This window comes from Cuculus canorus, chromosome 7 (assembly GCF_017976375.1).
Source record: "Cuculus canorus isolate bCucCan1 chromosome 7, bCucCan1.pri, whole genome shotgun sequence".
Taxonomy (NCBI): Eukaryota; Metazoa; Chordata; class Aves; order Cuculiformes; family Cuculidae; genus Cuculus; species Cuculus canorus.
The window spans coordinates 15,121,320-15,144,822 of NC_071407.1; the positions used below are offsets into that span (position 1 = coordinate 15,121,320).

The following is a 23,503-nucleotide window of genomic DNA, read 5'->3' on the forward strand; positions in this document are numbered from 1 at the left end:
CGCCAGCTCTGGGCTGCCTCCCACTCACAGCCTGTGAGAGTCGACATCCCTGACTGAAGCCCCAGAGGTGTTGGCATCCTGCCTGTAATTATCTAAGCCCGCCACCTTCCCCCCGTCGGAGAGGAAGCAATAAAACAGGGAAGTGGACAAGCCCAGCTGCTCTAATCAGCCCCGGCAGGATGCACAGACTCAAAGCCAAGCTGGAGGCTATTAGCACCCAGAGCTGTGCTTTTGCTCAGCCACACTGGCATTCCCGGGAGAGCCTTTCCCTGGCCCTGCCTGGTGCAGACCAAATCTGCACTGTGGGTGCGAGGGTTCTCCCAAGCTGCACCAAAGGCATCTCCTTTCTGCCTCTGGTCTGGGGATGGATGGGGTATTGCTCCCTTTCCAGCAGGTTCTCAACCCGCAGCCGAGGTGGGACACGTGCTGCCACTTTTTGTGGGGTATTGTACCCACGGTGCGAGCAAGTCCAGCCAGTGCCTCCTCCTTGCCCCTGCACTGATCTCACCGGCTGCCCTGCCATGCCTCCCTACAGCAGAAGTATCACCCTCATGCATGGATGAGTCCCAGCATATGCCAGAGGACTCAGCAAGTGGCTCCTCTCCTCCAGTTTTGCTGTGCCGACCCTGACATCCCCTTTCCCAGGGCCTCTTTCAGCTGTTTATTCATCCTACGGTTTCTCCCTGTAGGAATTATAACAGTAAGACATTGTGGTGACTGGTATGGTGTGAAAACCTAGACAAGACAGATGGATGGACATCTCATCTAGTCCCTAAAGCTTTCCCTGCTTACTAGGTGTTTCTTATTTCTTCTGGGACTGACAGCTGAGCAGGCCAGTCACAGCCCCGGCCCTTGTATCAGCCAAAGCAGGGGTACTCTGTGAAACCCCTGTTCCCTACCCAGTTGCTAGAGATGCAAGCTGGGTCCCTCCGACTGGCGGGGAGAGGAGCACTTGCTGCAGGCTGTGCTAACCAGGCAGAGCCATGGGCTCTGACACAGCGTGCCAACAACAGCTGGGTTTTATAACACAGTCAAAACACGATAATCAGGGAAAAACCAGTTATTCATAATGATCATGATTCTCCACTAGTGAAAAATCACCCTGGAAAAGCTATTATCACAACTTTGCAAGAAACATTTTTAGGCACTGTGAGCAAGTGAGGCAAGATATTGCAGCAGGAGTCCCCTCCTGAGCAGGCACAGCACCAGCTGTGCTCTGGACAGCTTGGTATTGCCTGGCCGCTCCCTCCTCTTCTAGTCCTCAGGAACCAGTTTCAGAGAATATCCACGTTACATGCTGCTCCCTTCAGAGATGGATTGATGGGAAACTCAAGCCAGCCGGTTGCTTTAGAAGGGCTTTGCATGGCAGCGTCTGCCCCTGCCCCATGGATCCAGCCTGCATTCTGGCACACCTGCGCAGCCCATGCCGGCTCTGCAGCCCGTGACCGCTTCCCTCGCAACCCACTGCAGATCCCACCCTGAATTCAGCTGCTGTGCTCTCTGGACTTTCCTGCCATCCCCAGGGCAAGGGCTGGCTGCATTTGGGCTGGGAGCACACCTGCATCCAGCAGCCACTCTCCACCCCTGCCCCATGACAGCTTCCCTGGGAGAGTGTCCGTGAAGCCAGAGCCCCAGCCATGCGCTGTCCCAAGGCTGGGAACCGTGGGCATGGTGTCCCCTCACCCCTTGCAGACCCTGTGCACTCACGCACTTTCTGGATTTTCCTGATCTGGTCAGAGAGTGTGTCTAACAGGCGTGTTTTCAGGAAGTCCGTCACTTTGGACACTCGGCCATCAATGTAGTAGCTAAAAGGAAAATAAGAAGACAAAGATCAGACAGTTGGGGGTTGCTCTGCCCCAACCCATGTCCTCCCGTCCTGCTGCTGCCCCACACCAGAAAGCCTCCTCTGCTCTGGGGGAGTCCCTGCCTCCACCTTGCCCTGCCTTGGCCCTCTGGCCGTGCCTGTGTCTGGCAGATGCTTTCAGTCTCCAAAGCAGGGTGTGGGGTGGATGCAGCCTGAACATTGAGCACCCTGCACGGAAGAAACACGGGAAGTTTTGCCCTTTCTTAACTATGGCTGGTGAAATGCTAGGAGCAAAATGCCACCTCCAAAGCTCTTGCAGCACCCTCTGCACTGCTCTCTCGGTGGCCCCATGGAAAGAGATCCTCTGGCAAAATGTCTGTGATAGCAGCTACTGGGCTCCACAACCAGGCTGATCCTGAGAGACCTTCTGCTCACCTGGCTCATCCTGCCTGTACCTGTCCCCTGTTTTAGGGACACATTGTTTCCAAAATGCAGATAAGCCAAGTCCGTCCTGGGCCTAGTATCATTGCTACTGGAAAGACTGTTTTTATGGAATGGCAAAACAGAAGATGCAAATCTAATGGATGAAATGAAGGGGCCCTTAGCCACAGGAAGACATTAGGCAGACACCAGGGACGAGAAAGGGCCCGAGCAGCAAATACCCTTTGAGACACACTGGAAATTACTGCAGCAAACACCCAGAAAGGGTCTGGGGGAGGCTGTTTGCGCTCCCAGCCATGGGAGTAACTGCATTGTTCCAATCGGGTTGTGGGACTCCCCATTCAGTGGTTGGTTTGCAGGGGTGACTGTACAGAGCCTCCCCTGTTCTGAGAACCAAACTTGCTCCTGCACATCCTGCTGCAATAAGAGCCCTCCAGGCTCAGCCATGATAGTGTTTCTGAGCAACCATGGGATGCAAGGGCTGAAGACCTGTGGCACCAGAGTGAGCCGTGCTCCCAGCACCCCTATACAACCTACCCCTTCCTTGTTCGCTCTTCCAGCAAAGTCCATGGCCAAATGCCCCACTTGAGAAATGCCTTGTTCATTACCTGCAGGGGAAGTCCTGCTTTCACAGAAATCCCTTCTGCCCTGGGAATGGCGGGGAGTGTTTGCCATACAGAGGGCTAATTTCATCTCTCTCTGTGCTTGCTTCTGTAAAACACAGCTATAGTGCTGCCAATCATGATGTGAATCTGTCTCTGAGTATGGGAAGAAGGCTCTGAAATGCCTCAATACTGTCTCCTGGCTACAAGAGATAAGGGAAACAGTCTGTCCTGCAGACCAAATACCATGTGCCCGGAGGCAATCCCAACTGGCTCCTCCTAAGGAAACGTCTAGGGCTGGCACCTCTGTCCCCATGCAAGGAGCAGTGGCAGCCCTTGCGCATCTCCCAGGGGCTCCTTCCAGCCTTGCAGGGACACCAGGATGTCTACTGCAGCATGCACTGCCATAGCACTGAGACAGCTGTTTGGTTGATAAATAGGTTTTGCAAGAGAAACTTTCTGAACATCCTCAGCTGATTTCTCCATAACATGCACCTCATTGACGAGCAGCTGTAACAGCTGTTGTGGCTGCTTCATTTGGGTGCTGGAATGCAGGAGCGTCCCCAAAGGATGCTGCCAGCTAACTCAGCCTTAGCCAGAGCACCAGGCACATGTGCAATATGCATGAGTGCTCAGAGAGGATTTTTATGTCTTACTGCTACAAGTCACTGCTCAGGTAACAGAGTAAATGCACTTGGAGCTGTGCAGGTCTGCAGTGAAGGAGGAACAATGCCAGCACTGACTGTCCCAGAACAGAAATGCATTACAGGCTCAACTTACAAACGCATTAAACAAGAAGAATCTTCTCTGTCAGCCCTCCCCTAGGTGTGCAGTCCCAGCTGTGTCCCCAGTGAAGCATGGGATCATGCCACTCACCCCCCTGTATCACCCCTGTTGTGTAACCCAGGGAAGGAGGCCAGAGCCATTTCTGTATGTCCATGGCAACCGGAAGGTGCTAAGGGCAGAGATTATCTCCAGAGGGGACTTACGAAGTGTTCAAAATCATTCCAATCACTTATACACTGTCGAATCACTGGCTGCCGGGAGGAGAGCAGATCTGTAAGCAGCAGGCAGCGGTGAGGTTTATGGAGATTACTTTTTAAGACAAAATTACAAAGCAATGGACTCTAGGGATGGCAGATGTTTGGATTTTAGCACAGCACTTAAGAATTGAACAGAAATGATTTTTTCAGACTGTTGTGGACTAAAAACCCCATCATCTGGGTTGAAAACTGTCTGAAAGGCCATAAAAAGAAGGTTGCATTGACTGGGAAAAGATGGAGTTAAAGAGACCTCAGTCCGCATATGGCCCCTCCAACACAGCAGGCTTTCTGCAGGTTTCAGCTTGTCTGCACAAGCTGATATGGCCCCAGAAGAAAAACTCCGAAAGCAAAGGAAGGCTTGTATCTCCTCATTGCCTCATCCAAGTACAAGGTGTGCCCAGAGTGCCAATGGAGAGGAACACCTCTCCAGAAGCAGCCTCAGAGGAGGCTCTACCCTCCCGGGAACCATGTGGAGGAGACAGTCTGGGAAGGTGCTGTTGTGCTGAGCACAGCTAAGACCTTGCAGGGAAGAGAAATGTCCCAGGACAGTGCCACAGTCACATTTTTTGACATTTTAAGTAATAACCCAGAGAAATGGGGAGTGTCATCTACCATTACAGTGGTAGATGTAAGGCAAAAATCTGCTTCAGTATCAGGAAATCTTGTGGGTTGCATGTCTCCGGGTGGAGTGAGGAGGGCAGCACCTTGGCTTTGAGAATTTAAGCAGAGCATGAAGACAATTACAAACTTCTGTAAGATGGACAAGGATCTATTGCAGATCTGCCTGCAAAGTGCTTGGACACTAACAGGTACTCTTAACCTCCCCAAAATGGGGAAGAGGGGAAATGGCACCAGTCACACAAGGCTCGTGAGGAGAAGAGGGGCACTGAGGTCTTCACTGATACCAGGCTGCTCGGGAATGGGTGAGCTGTTTCCAGCTTCACCGTTGATATTTGGGCACTTCCTTTTGAGAACTTTAACTGTCAGTAAAGGCAGCACAGCAATCTGCAAAACGCAAACAACTGACAGGCCTTTAAAGTAGGAGAAGCACTGGTTAGGCGTGGATTATTCCCTGGGGCAAAGGCTGCAGCTTTGCTGATATTTACAATGACTCAGTGCACTTGACTTTAAAGCAAAACAACAACTCCAATAGTAACAACTTTCCAACCTCCAAAAAAGCCAGCAGCAGCTGCAGAGAGCTCCACTGGTGACAAGTCCCTCCCCAGGCAGCAGCGCTGGTGCACAGGCAGCCAGGCTGAGGCAGCCTCAGGAGCTGCAGCATCCACATTCTCCTCTCCCCGTGCTGGTGATGTCTGAGTTCCAGAGGAGACGAACGGACAGACTCTCCTCAACATGGGCAGGGGTCTCTGGCAGCCACAACTCTGCAGAGGCAGAGGACATGTAGTTCATGGACAAGCTGTTTGTCTCTAGCACAGGCTGACAGGTCTTCCAGTGGGCTCTGGATATGATGCAGCACCAGAACTGGCCCCGAAGGCTAGGAGATACCATCATGCTCACTGTGGGCACAGACCATGCTGTGAGAGAACTACAGGAGAGAACAGATATGGGCAGTTATGTGCAGAGCTGACTCATTGTGTCCCCAGGTTTGATGCCACTGTCTCTTTAGACAGACAATCTGCAGGAACTTGAGAAGAGCCAGCCACTAAATCCTGCATGAGAGACACGTCTCAGAGGAGAGGCCATGTACAGACACTTTTGGGTACCCTATTATACCATACAAAGCTAAGGCCAGTTCTTCCATTTACATTACCTCATTTCTAAACCCTCCATTTGAATAAGCCCTAAAACCCCACAATGGGATCAGTACACTTTGCAAAGTGAGTTGTAAAGTGAGTTGATTTGTATCATTCCAAATGTGGCCAGACCAGAGCATGGCACAGGTGAGGACTCCACAGAGGGCTGGGCATGGATTTGTGCCAGTGCAAGGAAATGCACCGCCCCAGTTCCTGGCCCCATTCCTGGTTAGAACTGCAGCATCAGACTTAGGACACAAATACAAGACCTGGGGACAGTATACCAAAAAGCTGCTACCAAAGGTTCTTCTGAGACAGGGCTGAGCATAGCCGGCAGACACAAATGCCCTTGTTCTACAAGAAAGCTGAGGAAGGGCATTTTACAAGGGCATGTAGTGATGGGACAGAGGGAATGACTTTAAATTGGAAGGGAGAAGACTTAGATTAGACATTACGAAGAAATTCTTCATGATGAGGGTGATGAGGCACTGGCACAGGCTGCCCAGAGAAGCTGTGGCTGCTCCTGGAAGTGTCCAAGGCCAGGTTGGATGGGGCCTTGAGCAGCAGGGGCGGTGGAACTGAATGATCTTTAGGATTCCTTCCAACCCAAACCATTCTGTGATTCTATGATTCTTGGGCAGTCTGCAAAGCCAGGGTGCACACAGCGCTCCCAGAGAAGGGCAGTGTCAGGCACCTGGGCACTCAGGCGAACCTGGGGCTACACACTCTATCCTGTCACCTGGGACTTGTGCTGCCTTTAAAATGGTTTTCTGGAAAGATCCACAATCTGCTGTGTGGGACCACAAGCATCATCCTATATTTAATGAAGGCAGTGGCTCCTGGGCAGCTGTTTTCATTTACTTCCCCTTTCATTTTAAAGAGAAACCTTTGCCCCTATTATCTGACCTCTTCTTCTGTTGCAGTTAATTATATTAAAGCCCACTTCCCAAAGCTCAGGAATTTCCGGATCTACTTTGTTGCCTGCTGCTACAGGGAGAGTCTGCTAGGAATTAGGGCACCCGCCTGCTGGGGATGCCAAGTGGGGCAGACCCCTGCCATCAGCGTGACACCCCGCTGCCACTGCAGCTGTGAAACCCAGATACCTCTTCTGACAGAGGTAACGCCACCCCTGAGCATCTTCCTGAGGAGAGGGCAGAGCCCCCGTCTGCAGCACAGGACACATGCAGCCTCACGGCTCCCCTCGGAGAGGAGAGGCAGGATGCAACGTGCTTCCACCAAGCAAAGACTAAGAAATGTGCTGATAAAGAAGAATGATCAAGGGCTACTCTCTGGCGCTAAAGGTACAACTTATATCCATGCTCTATATTCCTTTGCCCCTCTGTCTGTTCTGCTAGTGGGAGCCATCTCTGGCCCATGCCATCTCCCCAGCTATGCCCTGGCATTGCCTGGGACTCTTGCTGGTGGCCAGGGTCATGATGCTGCCAGTGACTGTGCCCTCCATAGACAGTGCAGAGCATGGTAAGTCAGTTGGAGAAGCTGTGTCTTGGCCAGGTTTATTTACAGGTGGACGTGGACCAGTGATTCCTTCATGCAGCCCCTTCCTCCAGGCACAATCTCAGAATACACTACTCTCTGAGCACTCACGGCAAGCTCATGCAAGCCCAAATATATTCCCTTCGTATATACATCGGAGGGCTGGTGGTGGTGGGGCTGGTGGTGGCGTGCCTGATGGACAACACTACCCCAGCACCCTTGGGAAATCTGCCTCCTGCAATTACTGCCTCATGAGCAACTCTGCCTGCACACTCAACACGTCTAAGCCAGAAGAGATGTCACCCAAACCAAGCCCAGTAAAAGCATTTTAAGCAGCATTCTCTACATGCCCATGTGCCTGGCTTCTCTGGTTTGCCACATAGGACAGATGACTTTCCATCTTGGAAGATAATCTGGCTTTCTCCAAGGAACCAAAAGGATTAGATGCCCACTGGCTTTGAAGTCGCAAACGTTTACTTTCCCTGTAATTAATAGGGATTTGTAACTCAGAGGCAGCATTGCATAAAGATTTACGCTTTAAATATGCAAATCTTGGAGTTTTGCACAACACTTTGGATGGAAAACCAGCCACAGAGCCTGAGAGAGCACTCCTGAGGACAGTCCTGGGCATGGCTGCAGGTTTAAGTGGGCAATGAATCTTCACTGTGTGCAAGGATGCCAGTGCTGAGATGGCTGTGGGGAGGCTTCTGAGCACTGTTAAGTCCACATCCAAAGATAAATCCATGCACAATAAAATAAGCATTTACTCATAACCAAACACAACAAACGAAGTAAACAGTCAGGGAGATGCCAAAACTCTGGGAGCCACTGTCAGTCCCACCTGCCACACCCTCCTTTAGTGGAAATTCCCTGAGCATTTTGAAGCTATTCACACATCCCTCTCCAGCAACACATTACTTCTGAAGAGGAGGCACACATGCTGTGTTACATATGTAAGTGAAACCACACTCAGAAAGGCTGGCGAGGTTGCTTAGTTCCACCCAGTGTCGCTTTTCTGTCAGCTATATTTCAGAGAGATTCTATTTTCACACAGAGAATAGGGATCCCTGCAATGTATTCCCTTTCAATTCCCCTTCTGGATTGAGCACAGCCTTTTCAAAGGTATAACAGATTTGACAAATTTATAATGGATATCCCAGGAGAAGGTTAGGGTTTGGAACAGAAATGTTCATACTTCAAGTCAGACAGCAGTTTGGTTTCCTGCTAATAATTTTCTTCTTGGATACAAAGGAACTTGTTTTGTTTTGTTTTGCTATTTGGAGCAGAGGCATGAGACACTGTTTTGACATTTATTCATAAACAGTACAGAAGCCCAGGTCAGAGCTGTGGCCATTGCCAGTCCTTGCGAATGGATATGGGTGCAATCTCCAGAGCTGCAAACCTGGGCTGGGCAAGAAGCGGTGCCTATGCTGCAGTGGATATGGGTCAGCAAGCAGTGTCTCAGCTCTGTTGACCCTTTTGGGGAGCTGCACCATCCCTTCTGCTCACAGGATGCTGCTTCGTCACGGCTGCTCAGCACTAAAGCTGCCAAGCACTTTGCACTGATTCCATAAGAAAAGGTTTCAAAGCAGCCATGTGGGCAAACTCCCTGCACACCAGGATGAAACTCCATTATCTGAAGCCTGGAAGTTTGTTCCTTCATCACCTCTAAGTTCTTGGCCCAGTGACCAAGCCCCGTTGCAGAAAGTGAATTCCTGGCCTAAGTAAATGTGATCAGCACATCATGTAATCACGAAAAGCAAACTCCCAGCTGAGACATAGATCATCATTGCACAGCATGAGCCCGTAAGTAACACGAATCCTACTCCAAATGCTCTGCTACCCCACTGCTCTCATTGCACCAAGTTGCTGCTGCCTGGCAAGGAAGCTGCAGGAAACAAACACCCAAGCAAGCAACACTGCAGCAGTGTGGCAAGCTAAGCTCCCAGAGGATCGGGATTTTCTGGATGCTGGCACTATAAACCACTCTGAGAAGTCAACAGTTGCTTCTGCAGGAGGCTCCAAGGTTAACACACAAACACAGAGACTCTAGGAACATTTGCAGGAAAATCTCATGTCTTAAAACCCACCAAGCTCTTCTTAAAAGCAGGTCTCCAGGTGGGCTTTACAAGAGATGGGATTTACAAACTACGCTGCTACACTTCAGCAAAGCAACCTGAGCACGCCACAAAGGGTTGATCCAGAGGACCAGTTTGGGGCACAAGCCTTGTGGGCAGCACACACAAAGCCCACCTTGGACCTGAGATCCTGGCCCCCTTGCTCAAGGCCAGTGCACCGTGTGGGAAGTTTAACCCAGCATCAGAGCAAATCCACTTTTTCTGGGAACAGAGGGGTGTCATCATACTTTTTGCTCCAGTGAATGCCTGTCTCTGAAGTGTTCTTTGTATGGCAGGAGAGAGTCCTGCCTGCCCCACAAATCCTTTTTTTATCAACTTGATCTTGCATGCTCACCTTTGCACTGGCATTTGTACTCCCACACTGCAGAGCGCCACAGCCTGCTGTGGAGCCTGCCTTTCTCCACGGTTGGAGGCAGTTGGAAATAATAGGAGGAAAAAGATATCTGTAGATTTCCCCTAAAATAAGAAAACCTTTCTCCTAATTTGTGCTTGTAACAGTCAGTGCTACAGCTTGAGCTTGCTTTGCCTCTTCTGGACTGCAGCACGTGTAGGAACCAGGGGAAATCAGGTATTGGCATTTCTCTGGCAGCCCCAGCTGGGCTTGGGTCTTGGATATTCACCTCCTCTCCATTCACATCTGCTCCTGGGGCTCCATCTGCAGTGTAGGACAGTGGTGTGTCTACAGACATCTGAGATCCTTACAAAACAAAGTGGAGTCTGAGGCATTACACATCTACCATCAGACTAAGCTGCCTCTCCCTCCTCCAAGCCAAACCAGCTCAGCTTCAGGCCAGCAGTCCAGGGAAGACAGTGATTGGGGTGAAAGGAAAAGGGCTTTCAAATTGTCCCTTACATCTGTCACACGTGGCTTTTACTCCCCTGTCATCTCCACCCAGGTCACCACTGGAGCTGCCTGTGCTCCCACCTGTCTCTGGGGTCTCAGCGGTCCAGCGCAGGCTTTGTTTCCAGCAATCAAGCAGGCCAGGCATGCAGGCAGTTGTTTTTTTAGCCTCTGTCTCAGCTGCAGTGGTAAAGGTTAATGCATTCTCTCCTCTGTTTGTTCAAGAGGCTCCAGAGGGAGGGACAGAGCCTCTCTCACCTATTTAAATGCAGCAGGAGGACAGAGGAAGTGGCTGTCACACATCTGCCCCCCTTCACACCCAGACAGCACATCAGCTCTGCTCCCAGCATCATCTGATCACTGCAATTAGTGTTGGAAAGTAGAAGGAATGGCGAATACCTACTGTTGCCAGGTAACAGCATCCACCGTGCTGCCAGCCACTTTCATGAACCTACAGGAAACAGAAGAAGAAACCATATAAGCCTAATGTTGTCACAGGGAAAATTCTAAAACAACCTATGCCCATCCTACATCACAAGATACCAAAGGCCGTCACCACTCTCATAAACCCTTTCTAATGAAACCTTTGCATCCTTAAATAGAAGGAATAAATTGTACCTAATATAAATGCTTGTGGCAAGCAGAGCTGAGAACAATGGAGTAAAATCCAGCTGGCAGAAGAGCTCTGAGCATCATTTTGGGGCAGGAAGGGTCAGCTTTCAGAGCACAACAGCATTTCAGCAACAAGGTCCTGTGGTATGTATTTAGTTCTATGACTGCAACAACTCCCAACAGCGATTAAAGGAAAAGTTTTAAATGCCTATCTTAAAAGGAGACACTTACTCACTCCACGTGTTTAAGGTGAGGAACCCTTTGCCAGTATTCAAGCAAGGGCTGGGAAAGCAGAAGAAAATGGAAATAAAAAACAGCAAAGCTATTAGATGTAAACATGCCATGTCCAGCTCAGGAAACCCCTAGGAAAGGCTAGACAAATACTGCTACGTGCTTCTGTCTTTCTGATGGTCTTCGGCATTGGCTGCTAGCAAACTGATGGGATTCTGACCCGGGTGCACTTTTGGTTTGTCCCATTCCTATGACTAACCACAGCACTTCCATGCACAAGGTTACAGCGAGTTATATACATGCATTAGTCTCCTGAGGGCTTGTGACCCAAGAAAATACACCTCTTCCAGACAGTTCCTGTTTGAGTCAGACTTGAGGCTACACAGGTGTATCTGCTTACGCTGCCAATGCCAACACCAAAGCATGTGGGGACCAATGGGGACCAAATCATGGGGACCAAAGGCAATCATGGCAGCAGCAGCCTCTAGCACAATCTTGTTGCCCTCCAAGATGCCCCCTCCCTGACTCCCTGGTCTTGTAATCAAAACTGCACCTTGGAAAATCACAGCTCCCACAAGGAAGCCCAACAGTAACTATATTCTGATGCTTTAGGGGTACTGACATGAAACCATAGAAAGGCACACACCAACTGGGCAAGGACACTTTTCTATTCAATAGTATAACACGCACTGTGTAGCTGATGCATTTTGGAAGTGATAATGCATGCACATGACAGGATCAAGCAAGGGAATGTGATGAGAAAGAAATCAATACTGTATTGTCTCAGGCTGCTCTTTGATGATGTATAGGGATCCTGGGAACACAACAGGCATGACACAGCTGTCCTGACTCCTTTGGGACACAGGGGTGACTGGTGCTGGGTCTTGCAACCCCAGCTCCCACAGGACAGCCCATGATTCAGGGTGGGGAAAGAGAGGGAAGGTTTGTGAGGAGAGTTGTGACATTTTAGCAGCAAGCTTTCTGGCACAGGAGCTTCTAATCAGTTCTGAAACAAGAGCAGCAAACTTCAGGCTAAATATAGCTCAGAAACAATCATTCTGACTTTAAATTAATGACGATGGTCAATTATAGACTGGGACAAAAGGGCAGCTGGACTCTGTGAAGCATAAGAGGACACTGGCAAAGGCAGCAGTAATAAATCCCTGCAGACAGAGAGGGAAGGGATACAATTAGAAATGGAAAAACAATAACATGCTGTAAAAACCCATAGCACTGATGCATCTCTGATTCTCCTGCCTAGCAGTACTGTGAGCTTCAGTTCCCAGGCTCACCTTTCCCAAATGTTTTACATTTCTCTTGAGAGACAGGCCAGTGCCAGGGACGTAGTTTGGGACTGCTTTCTCCCCAGCTGAGCAGGGTGAGGAGACCAGCTGCACCAGCCTCAGTGAGGTGCAAATTCCACAGAACTCACACAGCTCATCTGTCTCAAAAGGAAAAGGGAATCTTGCAAATATTGCTGTGGAGAGGCTGCTGTTCTACAAAAGAGAAGTATGGCAGAAATATGCCAAAGGGATCAAAACCCCCAACTCCTAGGTTTTAAATGCTTGATATAGGGACTACTGCCTAAAGTGTAATGCACAGGAGTGTACAGGAGTGAACTAATGAACTCTAAGCTGAAATTATGAGCACAATCTGTACTGAGTTTGATGATCAATATATTGCAATTGAGTTTGAAGATTTGCCCAGCTTGTTTTCTAACCTCAAATACTTTATGTTCTGGCCACAAAATAAACCATCCTGGACTTCACTAAATCACCTTTTGAGGCTCACCTTGGCACTCCTCACTCACAGTCCAAAACCATGTGCAGACTCAGCTCAGAGGAATAAGCTCTCCCATTTTCCTCGCCACTTCCACAGTGCCAACATCCCTGCTGCAAATGCACCCTCTATACCAGTCTTTGAGCAGGGACTGAAAAGCAAAGCAAACCCTTGGCATAGCCTTTAATATCCCTGCAGCAGCAGAAGCAGGACATCCACATGTCCCATCTCTCATGACTCTAGGAATTTAATTGACCTGTTAAAAAGCTCTTGAGAAAATGTTGTTCTAGGACCCATGCATCACCCAGGCAGTGCAGTGCAGAGCAAAATGCAAGATGAAAAGTCTCTGGCTTGCTTAGTGTTTCTCTTCTGTTTTCATAAGAGTGAAATAAATCAGTTAGTTCTGCTAATTTTCAAATTTTCCTATAAAAGATGCATACCTAGCTCAAATCTTTCTTTCTTTCTTCCTTCCTTCCTTCCTTCCTTCCTTCCTTCCTTCCTTCCTTCCTTCCTTCCTTCCTTCCTTCCTTCCTTCCTTCCTTCCTTCCTTCCTTTCCTTCCTTCCCTTCCTTCCTTCCTTTCCTTCCTTCCTTTCCTTCCTTCCTTTCCTTCCTTCCTTTCCTTCCTTCCTTTCCTTCCTTCCTTTCCTTCCTTTGAGATTTCTGCAGGATGAAGTTCAGAAGCTCCTGGTAACACTTCCAAGTCCTGCCTTAATAGTGTAGTTGTGCCTGGAGAACCCCAGATGACTTCAGCAACGGTCCCTACCCTCCAAAGAGAACCTAGAGCAGCTCAACAGCCAAGAAGTGGTACTGCATGAGCAAGAGATCAAAGCCCACAGCAGGTGGAGATGCAGTGGTATCCGAATATCCTCACTGTAACAACACAGGTGTTACTAATCCCTTTATTCCTGTGGCACCTGTGCTGCTCAGACCACAGACTTTGAGGCCAGTGAAGATCCATACGGTCCAAATGACCAGCACTGGTGCATTTTTGTCTGGGATTTCCTGGACTGCATGATGTCCATGTGTGCAGCATGGTGTAGGCAGAGCAAACCAGATGCTTCCGGAAGGGCTCAGATCCCTGCACATGTGCTGCACAGATGGGCTGGTGCAGTAAATCTGCCATTTTCCTGCATATTGGCCTTTCTCTGTGAGCATCAATCGACAGTGCAGCGCATGTGCAGTAAATTGCTCCCCAGAAGCAGTAAGGCAAGCTCAGCCCGTGCTGTGCAGGCAATGTGGGCAACTGCTATAGTGATGCCTTGTAATTCAGATGGGTGCCAGCCGCTGTGCACTATCCCTGGCTGGACTTCTACACATCAGGAATTTGGGCAAATGTAGAAGTCCTCCAAAACTACCAGGGCAGCATCTCCAGGTGGGAAAACAGAACTCATCAGAGGCACATAGAGGAATAGGAACCTCAGGCAAGGAGTTTGTGATACTGAGGATGAGACAAAGCCACTGAGCTGTGATATATCCACCTCCTTATCCTTGCAGTTGCCCATATGCATGCCAACATTACTACTTGTGGGCCCTTACATTGATCTAGAAGTGAGGCTTGAGCTTGCTTTTAAACAAGTGCTGAGAACAATGTTATTTAACATTGCTCAGTCACCCAAACCAGCTCACAGTGCTGTCCTAGAAATGGTAATACTGGCACAATACGGGACAGCACCTCACAGGTCACGAACCAAATGTGGTAGAGTGGGGCAGGAGGGCTGCATCACCACAAGATAGTAGTGACAACTCTATAATGTGAAACCACAGCTCAAACTTGACCTCTCCCATAGCCACATCTCCCACAACTGTAACTTTCACTTGAGTGTGGGCACACCTCTGAAACAGATCTCTTGTCCTGATTGATACTTGCCAGTCATGGAGCACTTACTGCAACCTCAAGCAAATTGCTCCCACGGTTAATTAGCCTCCAAGTATGTTATTTCTCATCTGAATGTGTCTGACCTCAGCTTCCAGCCACTGGAACTTCCTAGGCTTATTCCTGATACATTAAAAAGCCATCTGCATCTGGAAATCACTTCCCCATACAGGTAATTGCCGATTGTCATCCTTTAAATATTAAAAAAGTAACCCTGTAACAAAGAATGTAGCTCCACAAGGAGGCAAGTTATCATTGCACAGGCTCCCAAATGGGGTAGCATCATTGTCTGGCTCCTGGGTGCTGGATTTCACAAATGCGTTATTTAATCTGTTACTCACTTGAGTACTACAAAAGCAAACTGCTCCCATCTTAGCCCCAAATGTAGGAGCAATAGTGGCCTACCTGTGATCCTGCAGTGCATCCCTAGAGCCAGGTTGCATCACTCTGCCCTCAGAGCCAACGGTGATGAGCAGAAATAGTCTTATCTTGGGTCAGAACTGGTTGGTGAAGGAGACTAAGGACAGGGTTCACTTATTAATGTTTTCAGGCTCCAGAAGCACAAATATCTGCAGCAGCAGAGACAGGTTCTGGACCCAACTCATGTCAGCTGCTGTAAAGACTTTGACCCGTAGATTTCAGACAAGGATTTCATGCTGGAGCAAAACCTGATGGGGATTATATATAAATCTGGTGCTATATTGTATTATCTCTCTGCTCAGTTTTCCCTTTTTTTGGCCAATCTGATCTACATTAAGGCTGCACAAGCCTTCCAGCAAAGAGGACTTTATGTCCTAGACTGCCCCACTCAGCCTCGGTAATCGGCACTCCAGGGACTCCGGAGGTTGTATTTGGACCATGATGTCACATTACCACTGAGGCTTTTTCCCCTCATTGATTTGTTCAGTTCCTTTCTGAACACATCCCCCTTAGCCGCCACAACATCTTGTGACAATGACTTCTTCAATGCAATACCATCCCATGTGAAAAAGCTTCCTTCTTCTTCCCAAAGCTTCCTTCCAAATTGCTTTCTGCACGCTGGGGAAAAACACCCCATTCATATGCTTATGGGCCTTGATAACACTGCCTCTGAGTTGTCTCTTTTCTAAGCTGAAGAGGTATAGCCTATTTAATCTCTTCTTATGTAGAAGACATCACATACTTCTGCATATTCTCAGCTCCTTTCCCTGGAACTGTCCTGGTTCTATTACTCTTCTGAGATGAAATAACTAAGATTGTAGAAAGCAATCATGATGAAAGTACACTATGTACTTATACAGTGGCATAATCTCATCTGTATCTTTTCTTACCAGAAAATTACCAGACATTGTTCTTCCTGTACTGGTGTCTGTGATTTTGTCATTCCAGCCATCCAGATTTGCTGCAACAAGAACTATTTTAACCCTTTCCTCCTGAAAGAGCTAAATCCTTTGTTTACATCTCAGATCCTCGGCCCTGTTATACAACTAATCACAAAATGGTCCATCACATCCTTCACACCACGTTTCAATGTATTTATGAGTTAAATTAACTCGTAAGTTAAATTCTACCAGAGCATACTGCAATGACCTCCTCCCTTTGCATCGTTCGTTTAATGTTGCTCGTCCTGTGGCTTGATTTCTTTGCACAAAATTCTTGCTCTGGACCTATTCAGTGTTTTTGTACGCCTTGTGTGACAAAACTTGTGGTAGCTTGCATAAAGGTGAACTTTCTGGCTGTGCTGACTGAGACACACTTGCCTCTGCAGCATCACTAAAAAGCCTTAGGCCAATACAGAAAAGATTTACTTTCTAAAGCAAGTCAGTCAAAACAGAGCTTCCAAAAAACGGAGCGCTTCATGTTTCTTCCTCAAACCCACCCAACAGTGCTTCCCTCTGCTGGATACTGAGCACTCCAGGCTCACCCCAGAGTTGCTGCTTCTTTTCCCTACTTGAATTGAAACAAACAAGCTCTTTTCCCACACTGCCTTTGGCTGCTACTCCAGAAGAGGCTGCAGATAAAAAGCAATGCTTGGACCCACTGACATGGGCTGACCTGCTCAGACAACCACAGCCATCTTTGTCCTCATGAAGGCATGGATGAAAGCCATAAGCAGTCATCATAGAAACATTACCACAGACTCTCTCATTTTTATCACCTTGATTTTGCTTTTGGCCTCTGGCTGCGTTGGACCTGAAGCATACAGCCTATGACATTTCATGAGCTATAAGCTAACATTGTTCTCTACCACATAAGCACCAACACAGGGACCTAGGCTTGGAGAATTTTATGAGATGCACAGATCATCAGCCCAATCAACAAGCTGCCTAGGGTTGACTTGTGGATGCACAGAGCAGGGCTGGGGACTGGGACAGGTTTTAGCCTGTCCCCTGCCTGGGCTGCCCACAGATAATCAATACATCACCTCCATTGCCCCTCCCAACTCTGCCATGTCCACAGCTGGCAGGAAGAAAGGGCTTCATAGCCACCGACAAATGAGCTTCCTCACCTTTATAGGCTCCTTTCAGAGCACTGTGGAATGACATCAACACTAAAATGAGCCAAAGTCACTCAGATGGGTGGTTAACTCTCTGCAGGCACAAAAAAACAAGAGTAGGAGGAAGCAAAATCATGAAGGATGAGCAACTCTTGTGCCTTGCAAAATGAGGATTGATATGTGGGAACTTCCTTGCCTTCTGCTGCCACTTGGCTGGAGGTGCCTGGCTCTGTGACCAGTGGGTGGACATGCAATGGAGACAGCAACAGCCAAGGAGACTGGGAAAAGGGCAGACAGAAAGCTGAGAAGGCAGCAGGTCTGATAGCTCGGAACGGGGGCATGAGGAGGTAGGGAAAGGCTATAGCTCCAGACAAGAAAGACTCGCCTCTCTGGTGACTTCAGCAGGCTCAGGAACCAAAGTGGCCACAGGACATCCACAGCAGCCAGCCTAGAATGATGCAAGCGCCTGCCAGCTTTTGTCCTCCTGTCACTGCAGCTCCCACTGTGGTGGAGGTAGCAACTAGATGCTTGTGAGTGTCCAGTGGCAAAAACTAGGCTACACCAGGTGAGGAATAACAGGCCATGAGACTCCTTAGCCAAATCTGCCCAGACATGCTGGCTTAAGTCTTGTACCAAATGTTCTGAGCTTTAACGCATGTTTGCATCTCTTCTTCGTAATAGTTTTCCCTTGTGTTTCTTCTCTTCCAGCACTGAACGTGTGATTCAGGCATACATTAATCTTTGTGTCTGATTTCTGATCTGCTGTTTAAATCTATGCTAATTCCTTAGAATCCCACATTTTTTTCCCCCAAGCAAATTCTGAGCAGTTCTGGGATTCTTGTACCCAAAGACACAGTAGGTAGCTAACGTGGTCTGCTCTCCAACAGCTCAGGCTGCATGAATGGTCTAATTAACACCTCATCAAACTCAACTGTTGGTTGTGCCTGGAGAAATTCCCTCTTGCACCTGTGCATTCACAAGACATCACTTCTAGCCTCCCGCACAGCAGGCCCCAGAGCAATGCTCCATCACTGCAGAGCCTGTCCTTATATATCAGCAGCAGTGCTCCAGCCTCCAGGACTACCCAGCCCAGAGTGACTGATATGCTCCCTGGTTGCTCTGAGCCACTGAACTGTGCAGGGTGCTGCAAGACCTCAAGAGCCATGACTCAGCAGTGATGGGTGTGTAAAGCCTGTACTGACATGTTTCAGGACAGGCTTTCTCCAATTCTCACCATATCCTACTTCCATCAAAAGGCAGTGCATAGGTTTCACCTCACACAGCTCAGCGTCACTTGTCTAAGGACAGCCTTGGCATTGGGACAGCATGCACACACCCCTACATGTGGCAAACGTGTTCTTATCACTTGGCCTCTCCAGCAGGCCCCAGAGAAAGGTGGGCACCCCAGGAGGGGTTCAGTCCCACCCTGTTCTGGAGGTAAAGGCCCTAGGATTTGGTCAGAATGGTTCTGGAGGAGTCCACCTCTCACCAGTGAGATGGACAGAGCCTGCTGCACAGCAGAGAGCAATACTCAATTCATGTTCACACTACTATTACAGCAGGACAAAGTTTAAACATAACGAATAAGTTTAGCCTGCTTGGTTGAGATAATGGTTAAACAATAGACTACAATGTTTGGAACACAAAGCATACAATACGAAAAAGTAATTTTAGGTAAGACTTCATAATAAGACTTTTCTCTGAGTGTTTCAGGACCTCAGGTAACTCTAGAGGCTTTCCCTGGAAAATATCTAACTCTAGCTTCTACTGTTGGAGATCATTCTCTAGGCCTCTCTAAGCTCTCCTTTTCCATTTCATCTCATAACTCTCACTTCCCCCACGAGAACCCGCTTCCTCACTTTGTGTAACAGAGCACTGCTTACCTGGCAGACTAATCCACCCATCCCATCTTCTGCTCTGGGCTGTCTCTTCTCTCCCATCCAGCCTGATCTAGCATTTAAGTAATAATCTTCAGTTTGGAATACCTCTTCTTACCCGTTTGACTTCTACTGTTCATCACATTTTTTAAAGTAAGAGAAAATCTTTGCAGATTTCACACTGTTGGGACTACTCACTGCACATACTTTATTCACTCTGGAGCCGTCATCCTGCTGTGAGCACTATATAGACCACTGACGGTTGTCCAGCAAGGCAGACAGCTGGCATACCATTGAGAACATCTTCCTAAATACCTTCTCCTCTCTCTTGCTTGCTGACTGTGTGGGGCTCTCAGGATCCTGAGAGGCATGTCCTGGCCGTGACAGCCCCAGGCACATGCCGAGCCACATCCCATTGACCAGTTCTGCGATGCTCCTGCAGAAGGCAGAGCTCTTGGTAGCACTAACTGAGGGAGCAGCTAGGAATAAAGATCATGCTGTCAAGCAGCTTAGGCATTGGGGTTTATTTGTTCGTCCTTTTGCAACTCCACTGCCAAATGCTGCAAATGAGTGTTTAGCCCTTTGTCTCTGTGTAATCAGACTTGTTCCTCCTCTTTACGCCCTGCTTGGTAACAATGGGGTCTTTATGTGGAAAGACAAAGCAGCCCTTGTCTCACAGGACCCCATGGGCTGTAAGGCCATGCAGGCACGTGCCGCCCACCAGAAGCTGCAAACACCAGGGTTTGAAGTGCAGGACACGAAGCTTATGGGAGCGAGAGATCGCTTTGAGAGCCTGTGTACCAGCATCACCCTCACAGGCAGGATGGCAGCAGAGAAACAGTGTATTGCTTGGAGAGCAGGCATGCTCATTACAACTCTTTCAGACGAGTGTGGGGGTCTGGAGAGCCCCACCATTCCATCACCAGGGCTTTAAAACCTTAGCTCTTACCTGCCTTCCCTTTTATTTGAGATGATGTTTCTGCCACCCTCTCTATCAGACTGTATACTATAGCCTCACTCCCAGGGTCACTGTCAGGCAGAACACAGCTCCAGCAATGCAGAGCTGCTGGACCACCCTGACGGTGCAACTTAGCTCTTCCAAACTGCCTTCCCTGGGACTTGACTGCAGCACACGACGGGCAAACACAGCAGTAGAACTTCCTTTTCTCTAAGAGCTTCTTGGCTCTCATCCCTGTTGTTTTCCTTACTCAGCCCGCTCCTCCTGGCGCTAATAGATTTCCCGCTGATCAAGGCTACTAAAACATTTTGTAAAACCCTCTCTCTTGCCGCTTTCACTGCACCATACCGAGCACAGGAGCTCCAGAAAATGATATGCTCCTGTGGCATCAATGGCAGTCATGGTGTGGATGCAGGGGCTGCTCCTCAACTTTCAGCACCAGGAGGGATGCTGGCGGCACAGCTGGTTGAACCAGCTTTATGGTTTCTTTGTGCTGCTGCAACAGAGCTGAGAATCTGGCCTTGGCTCCCTCCCTGCCTCGCTGGGGACTGCATCAGTGTGCTGTTTATTGTTTCTGCCAGATCATTCATGCAGATGTTAATGAATGCTAGACCCAGCTTTGCTCCCAGCAGAATCCCTTCCACACCTCCCCCTGCCCAGCCCTCTGCACTGGAGTTTCTGTTTACAGTCCTGCAGGGAATTTCCCCTCTGCTGCACAGTCTTCGAGCAGCACAGTCCCAATTCCTGCTGCCAGCAGGCTCCCACACCTCCCTGGTTCCTGTAGCTGTCCAATGTCACCTCCAGGTGTCTGCGTCCCTCACTGTCACCATTGCTCCTCCACCTCTGACCTCCCCAAACTAGAGATATGGCAGTTCTCCTAGGAGGGAGCAGAGGGCTCAGCCAGTGAAGGAAGTTGCTACAGGTTCTTCCTCTGCACAGATTGAGAAAGCACAGGGAGAACTCACCAAACAGGAAGAGCAAAGTAACTTGTCCAGGAGGACTCTGAGACAATACCTACATTGATAAGTGGTGCCAGGACCCAGTTCCTGTCCCTTCAGCCCTCAGGCAGGCAGGAGCCTGCATCTACCATCACTATCTTCATGTCTCAACGAGGCGGGTACCTCAGGCTGCCTATAGTTGGGAAACGCTGGGAATACTTAGGAGACTGTTAATCAGCCCAACCCAAAATCTCACCAGAGACCACTGCATAAGTTTAGCAGCACAGATGACCATGTCCCAAAGCTCTTGGTACTGTGCTGACGCAGAGCCTTGCTGTCCTGGCAGCTGTTGGACATTGGGAAGCCAAAGAGCAAGTCTACCTGCTGCAAAGGGCATCAGTCTTAGGAGGGATTTCTGATCTCTTCTTGATCAAAGCAACACCACTTACCCTTCCAGGAGAGCAATGACGTTCTTTCTGGGCCTCCCAATGTTTGGCCCATAGAGGTTTGCTTTGGAATAAGTACGGATAAGCTGCAGAAGGCTTCTCAGCTGGATGTAGTCCTTCCCCAGCTGGCTGCCGTTCACTGAGCGGCCAATCAGGTTCCGATAGTTATTGGGCTCTGGGAAAATAAAAATAGACAAGCAAGGCTTGCCAGCTCTGCTCCTTCATCCGCACTTCCGGAGAGAGACACACAGCTTACACGCTGTCGCACAGCTTGAGATCTGCAGAGCTGCCTGCTTGCTCTGCGGAGCAGCAGAAGGAGCCTCTAAGGAGTGGATGAGGGCCATTGCTTACTCTCCTGTGTCAGCACCTCCTCTTGTGCCCCTCTAGCCGTGTGAAGGACCCACACCTTGGTGCTAAGCTCCTGTCCCCATGGAATCCCCCACTTCTCCTGGAACTGCAGCCACCATACAAGTCTGCAGGTCTTGTAGCTGCTGGTCTGGCCACCCTGAGGTCGGCTGTGCCCAGCAGCCAGGACAGAAACATTTTTTGTGCTTAATATCAGCTGATGGAAATGTCCAGCTAACAACCACACGCCTGGTCTGCCAGGTGTGTGTTAGGGATGATGCTGCCTTGTAGCAGGGGACTTTAAATCTCTCTGAAGCTACACTGGCAAAGCATCCTGGGACCTGCAAATATATCCTCTTCCAAAAGGGAGAACCTTTCTGCTACAGCAGCTCCATTCCCGTGGCTCTCCTGTTCCCACACTCACCATTGCCCAGCTCCCAGGAGATGTTGTACTTCTTGCTGGCACTATACTTCAGCAGGCTGAGGGCATTGGAGCTGTTCCAGGAGTTGTTGGGATTTCGGCGCAAAGCATTCAGTGCAAAGATCAGGTGAAGGCCAGAGCAGTCAGCAAAGTTATAGAGTTTATCTAGAGACCTGGCTGGGAAGAAACAAAAAACACTTTGTAATTCAAACGAAAGCTAGTTCCAGGGAGGTTCAAAGGACTCTGTTGTCCATCAGACCTTGCCTTCTGTGTAGGATGAGCCAGGGTCAAATGCCATCCCTGTGACATCTGTAACTGCAGAAATGCACCTGACCTTTGAAACCAGGATAGGATTCCAGGTGTGGGTTCATCTCCTTCCAGCATGAAACTTGGATGCCTTCCACTACTGTGTCAGATCTAGGGGCCATGTTACCAGAGACAGGTGACTTTATAACATCTCTTTTCATCTGTTCTTGGCAAGGAAAGTTCAGCCTTTCCTGTTCTTACCCTGTCTTGCACCTTTTTTCAAAGCAGATCCCTGCAGTACCTGGGGAGCAGAGGAGGAGATCACCACCCCAGGGCTACCAATTCATGGCCCACCTCTCCTGCATGTCACCACAGTCTGCTCTTTGGTCCCATAGCCCCTTGTGCAGTAATCAAACCACAGCACTAATCAAGTAGAGCCTCCAAGGTGTGCACCACACACACACACAGATGTCTTCTGCTCCACACACAAAGAGAGGAGCTTTGTGACATCCATTTTGCTCAGAGAGAGTGCAGGCTCCTTGCTTGGTGGCAGTCTGGCCAAACCCTGCTGCTGGGGTTGCCCTTCTAGGGTGTTGGGGTCTTTGTGGGATTCACGTCCTGCCTGCTGGCCTCACAGTTCCCCAGCTGGCATCTCCTTTGCCATGCTGTGGCCTTGATGAGCAGTGGAACACCACCCAGCAGCAGAAGTAGAGATCAAAGAAAGATCTCACTATTCAGGGAGGAGTGACACTAGCACAGGGCACTGCTGGGAGAGCCACAGTGCTTAATGCATTTTACTTTTTTGCTTCAGGCTTCCCTAAAAACTCAAAAGCAATCAAATGCCCGGTGAAGATAATGCCTGATGAAGCTAATAAGGATGCCAGTGTTAACAGGATACAAACTCAAGCAACGGCAAGAGGAGATTTGGTTAGAGAGTAATTAGATAATGGTGGGGTTTTTTTTTTTTCAATCATCCCTGCCTGTTGAACTGCATCCCAGGACACTCAGCGAGCTTCCTGAAGCAGCTTGGAGAGGCAATCACTTAACTGTGAGTAGCCACCAGGGATGGGGAGGTTCCAGGAGGCTGGAAAGGGCAGACCAAGGGCTCTGCTTTCAGAAAAGGGGAAGGAGGTGCTGAGAAATTACAGAGTAAGCAGACTGGCTTCAGGTCCCAGAAAAATA

General features: G+C 49.1%; 1 protein-coding gene across 2 annotated transcripts in view; it reads right to left on the minus strand.

Moving 5' to 3' along the window:
* The window catches only part of HPSE2 (heparanase 2 (inactive)), a 111,619-nt gene that overhangs the window by 15,849 nt on the left and 72,267 nt on the right, over positions 1-23,503 (minus strand). For both annotated transcript variants that reach the window (XM_054072038.1, XM_054072039.1), the window contains 4 exons: positions 22,079-22,252; positions 21,313-21,484; positions 10,521-10,568; positions 1,712-1,805 (listed from right to left, as the gene is read on the minus strand). In XM_054072038.1, coding sequence (XP_053928013.1) covers positions 1,712-1,805; positions 10,521-10,568; positions 21,313-21,484; positions 22,079-22,252 — 488 coding nt within the window. The remainder of the gene's footprint in view (positions 1-1,711; positions 1,806-10,520; positions 10,569-21,312; positions 21,485-22,078; positions 22,253-23,503) is intronic.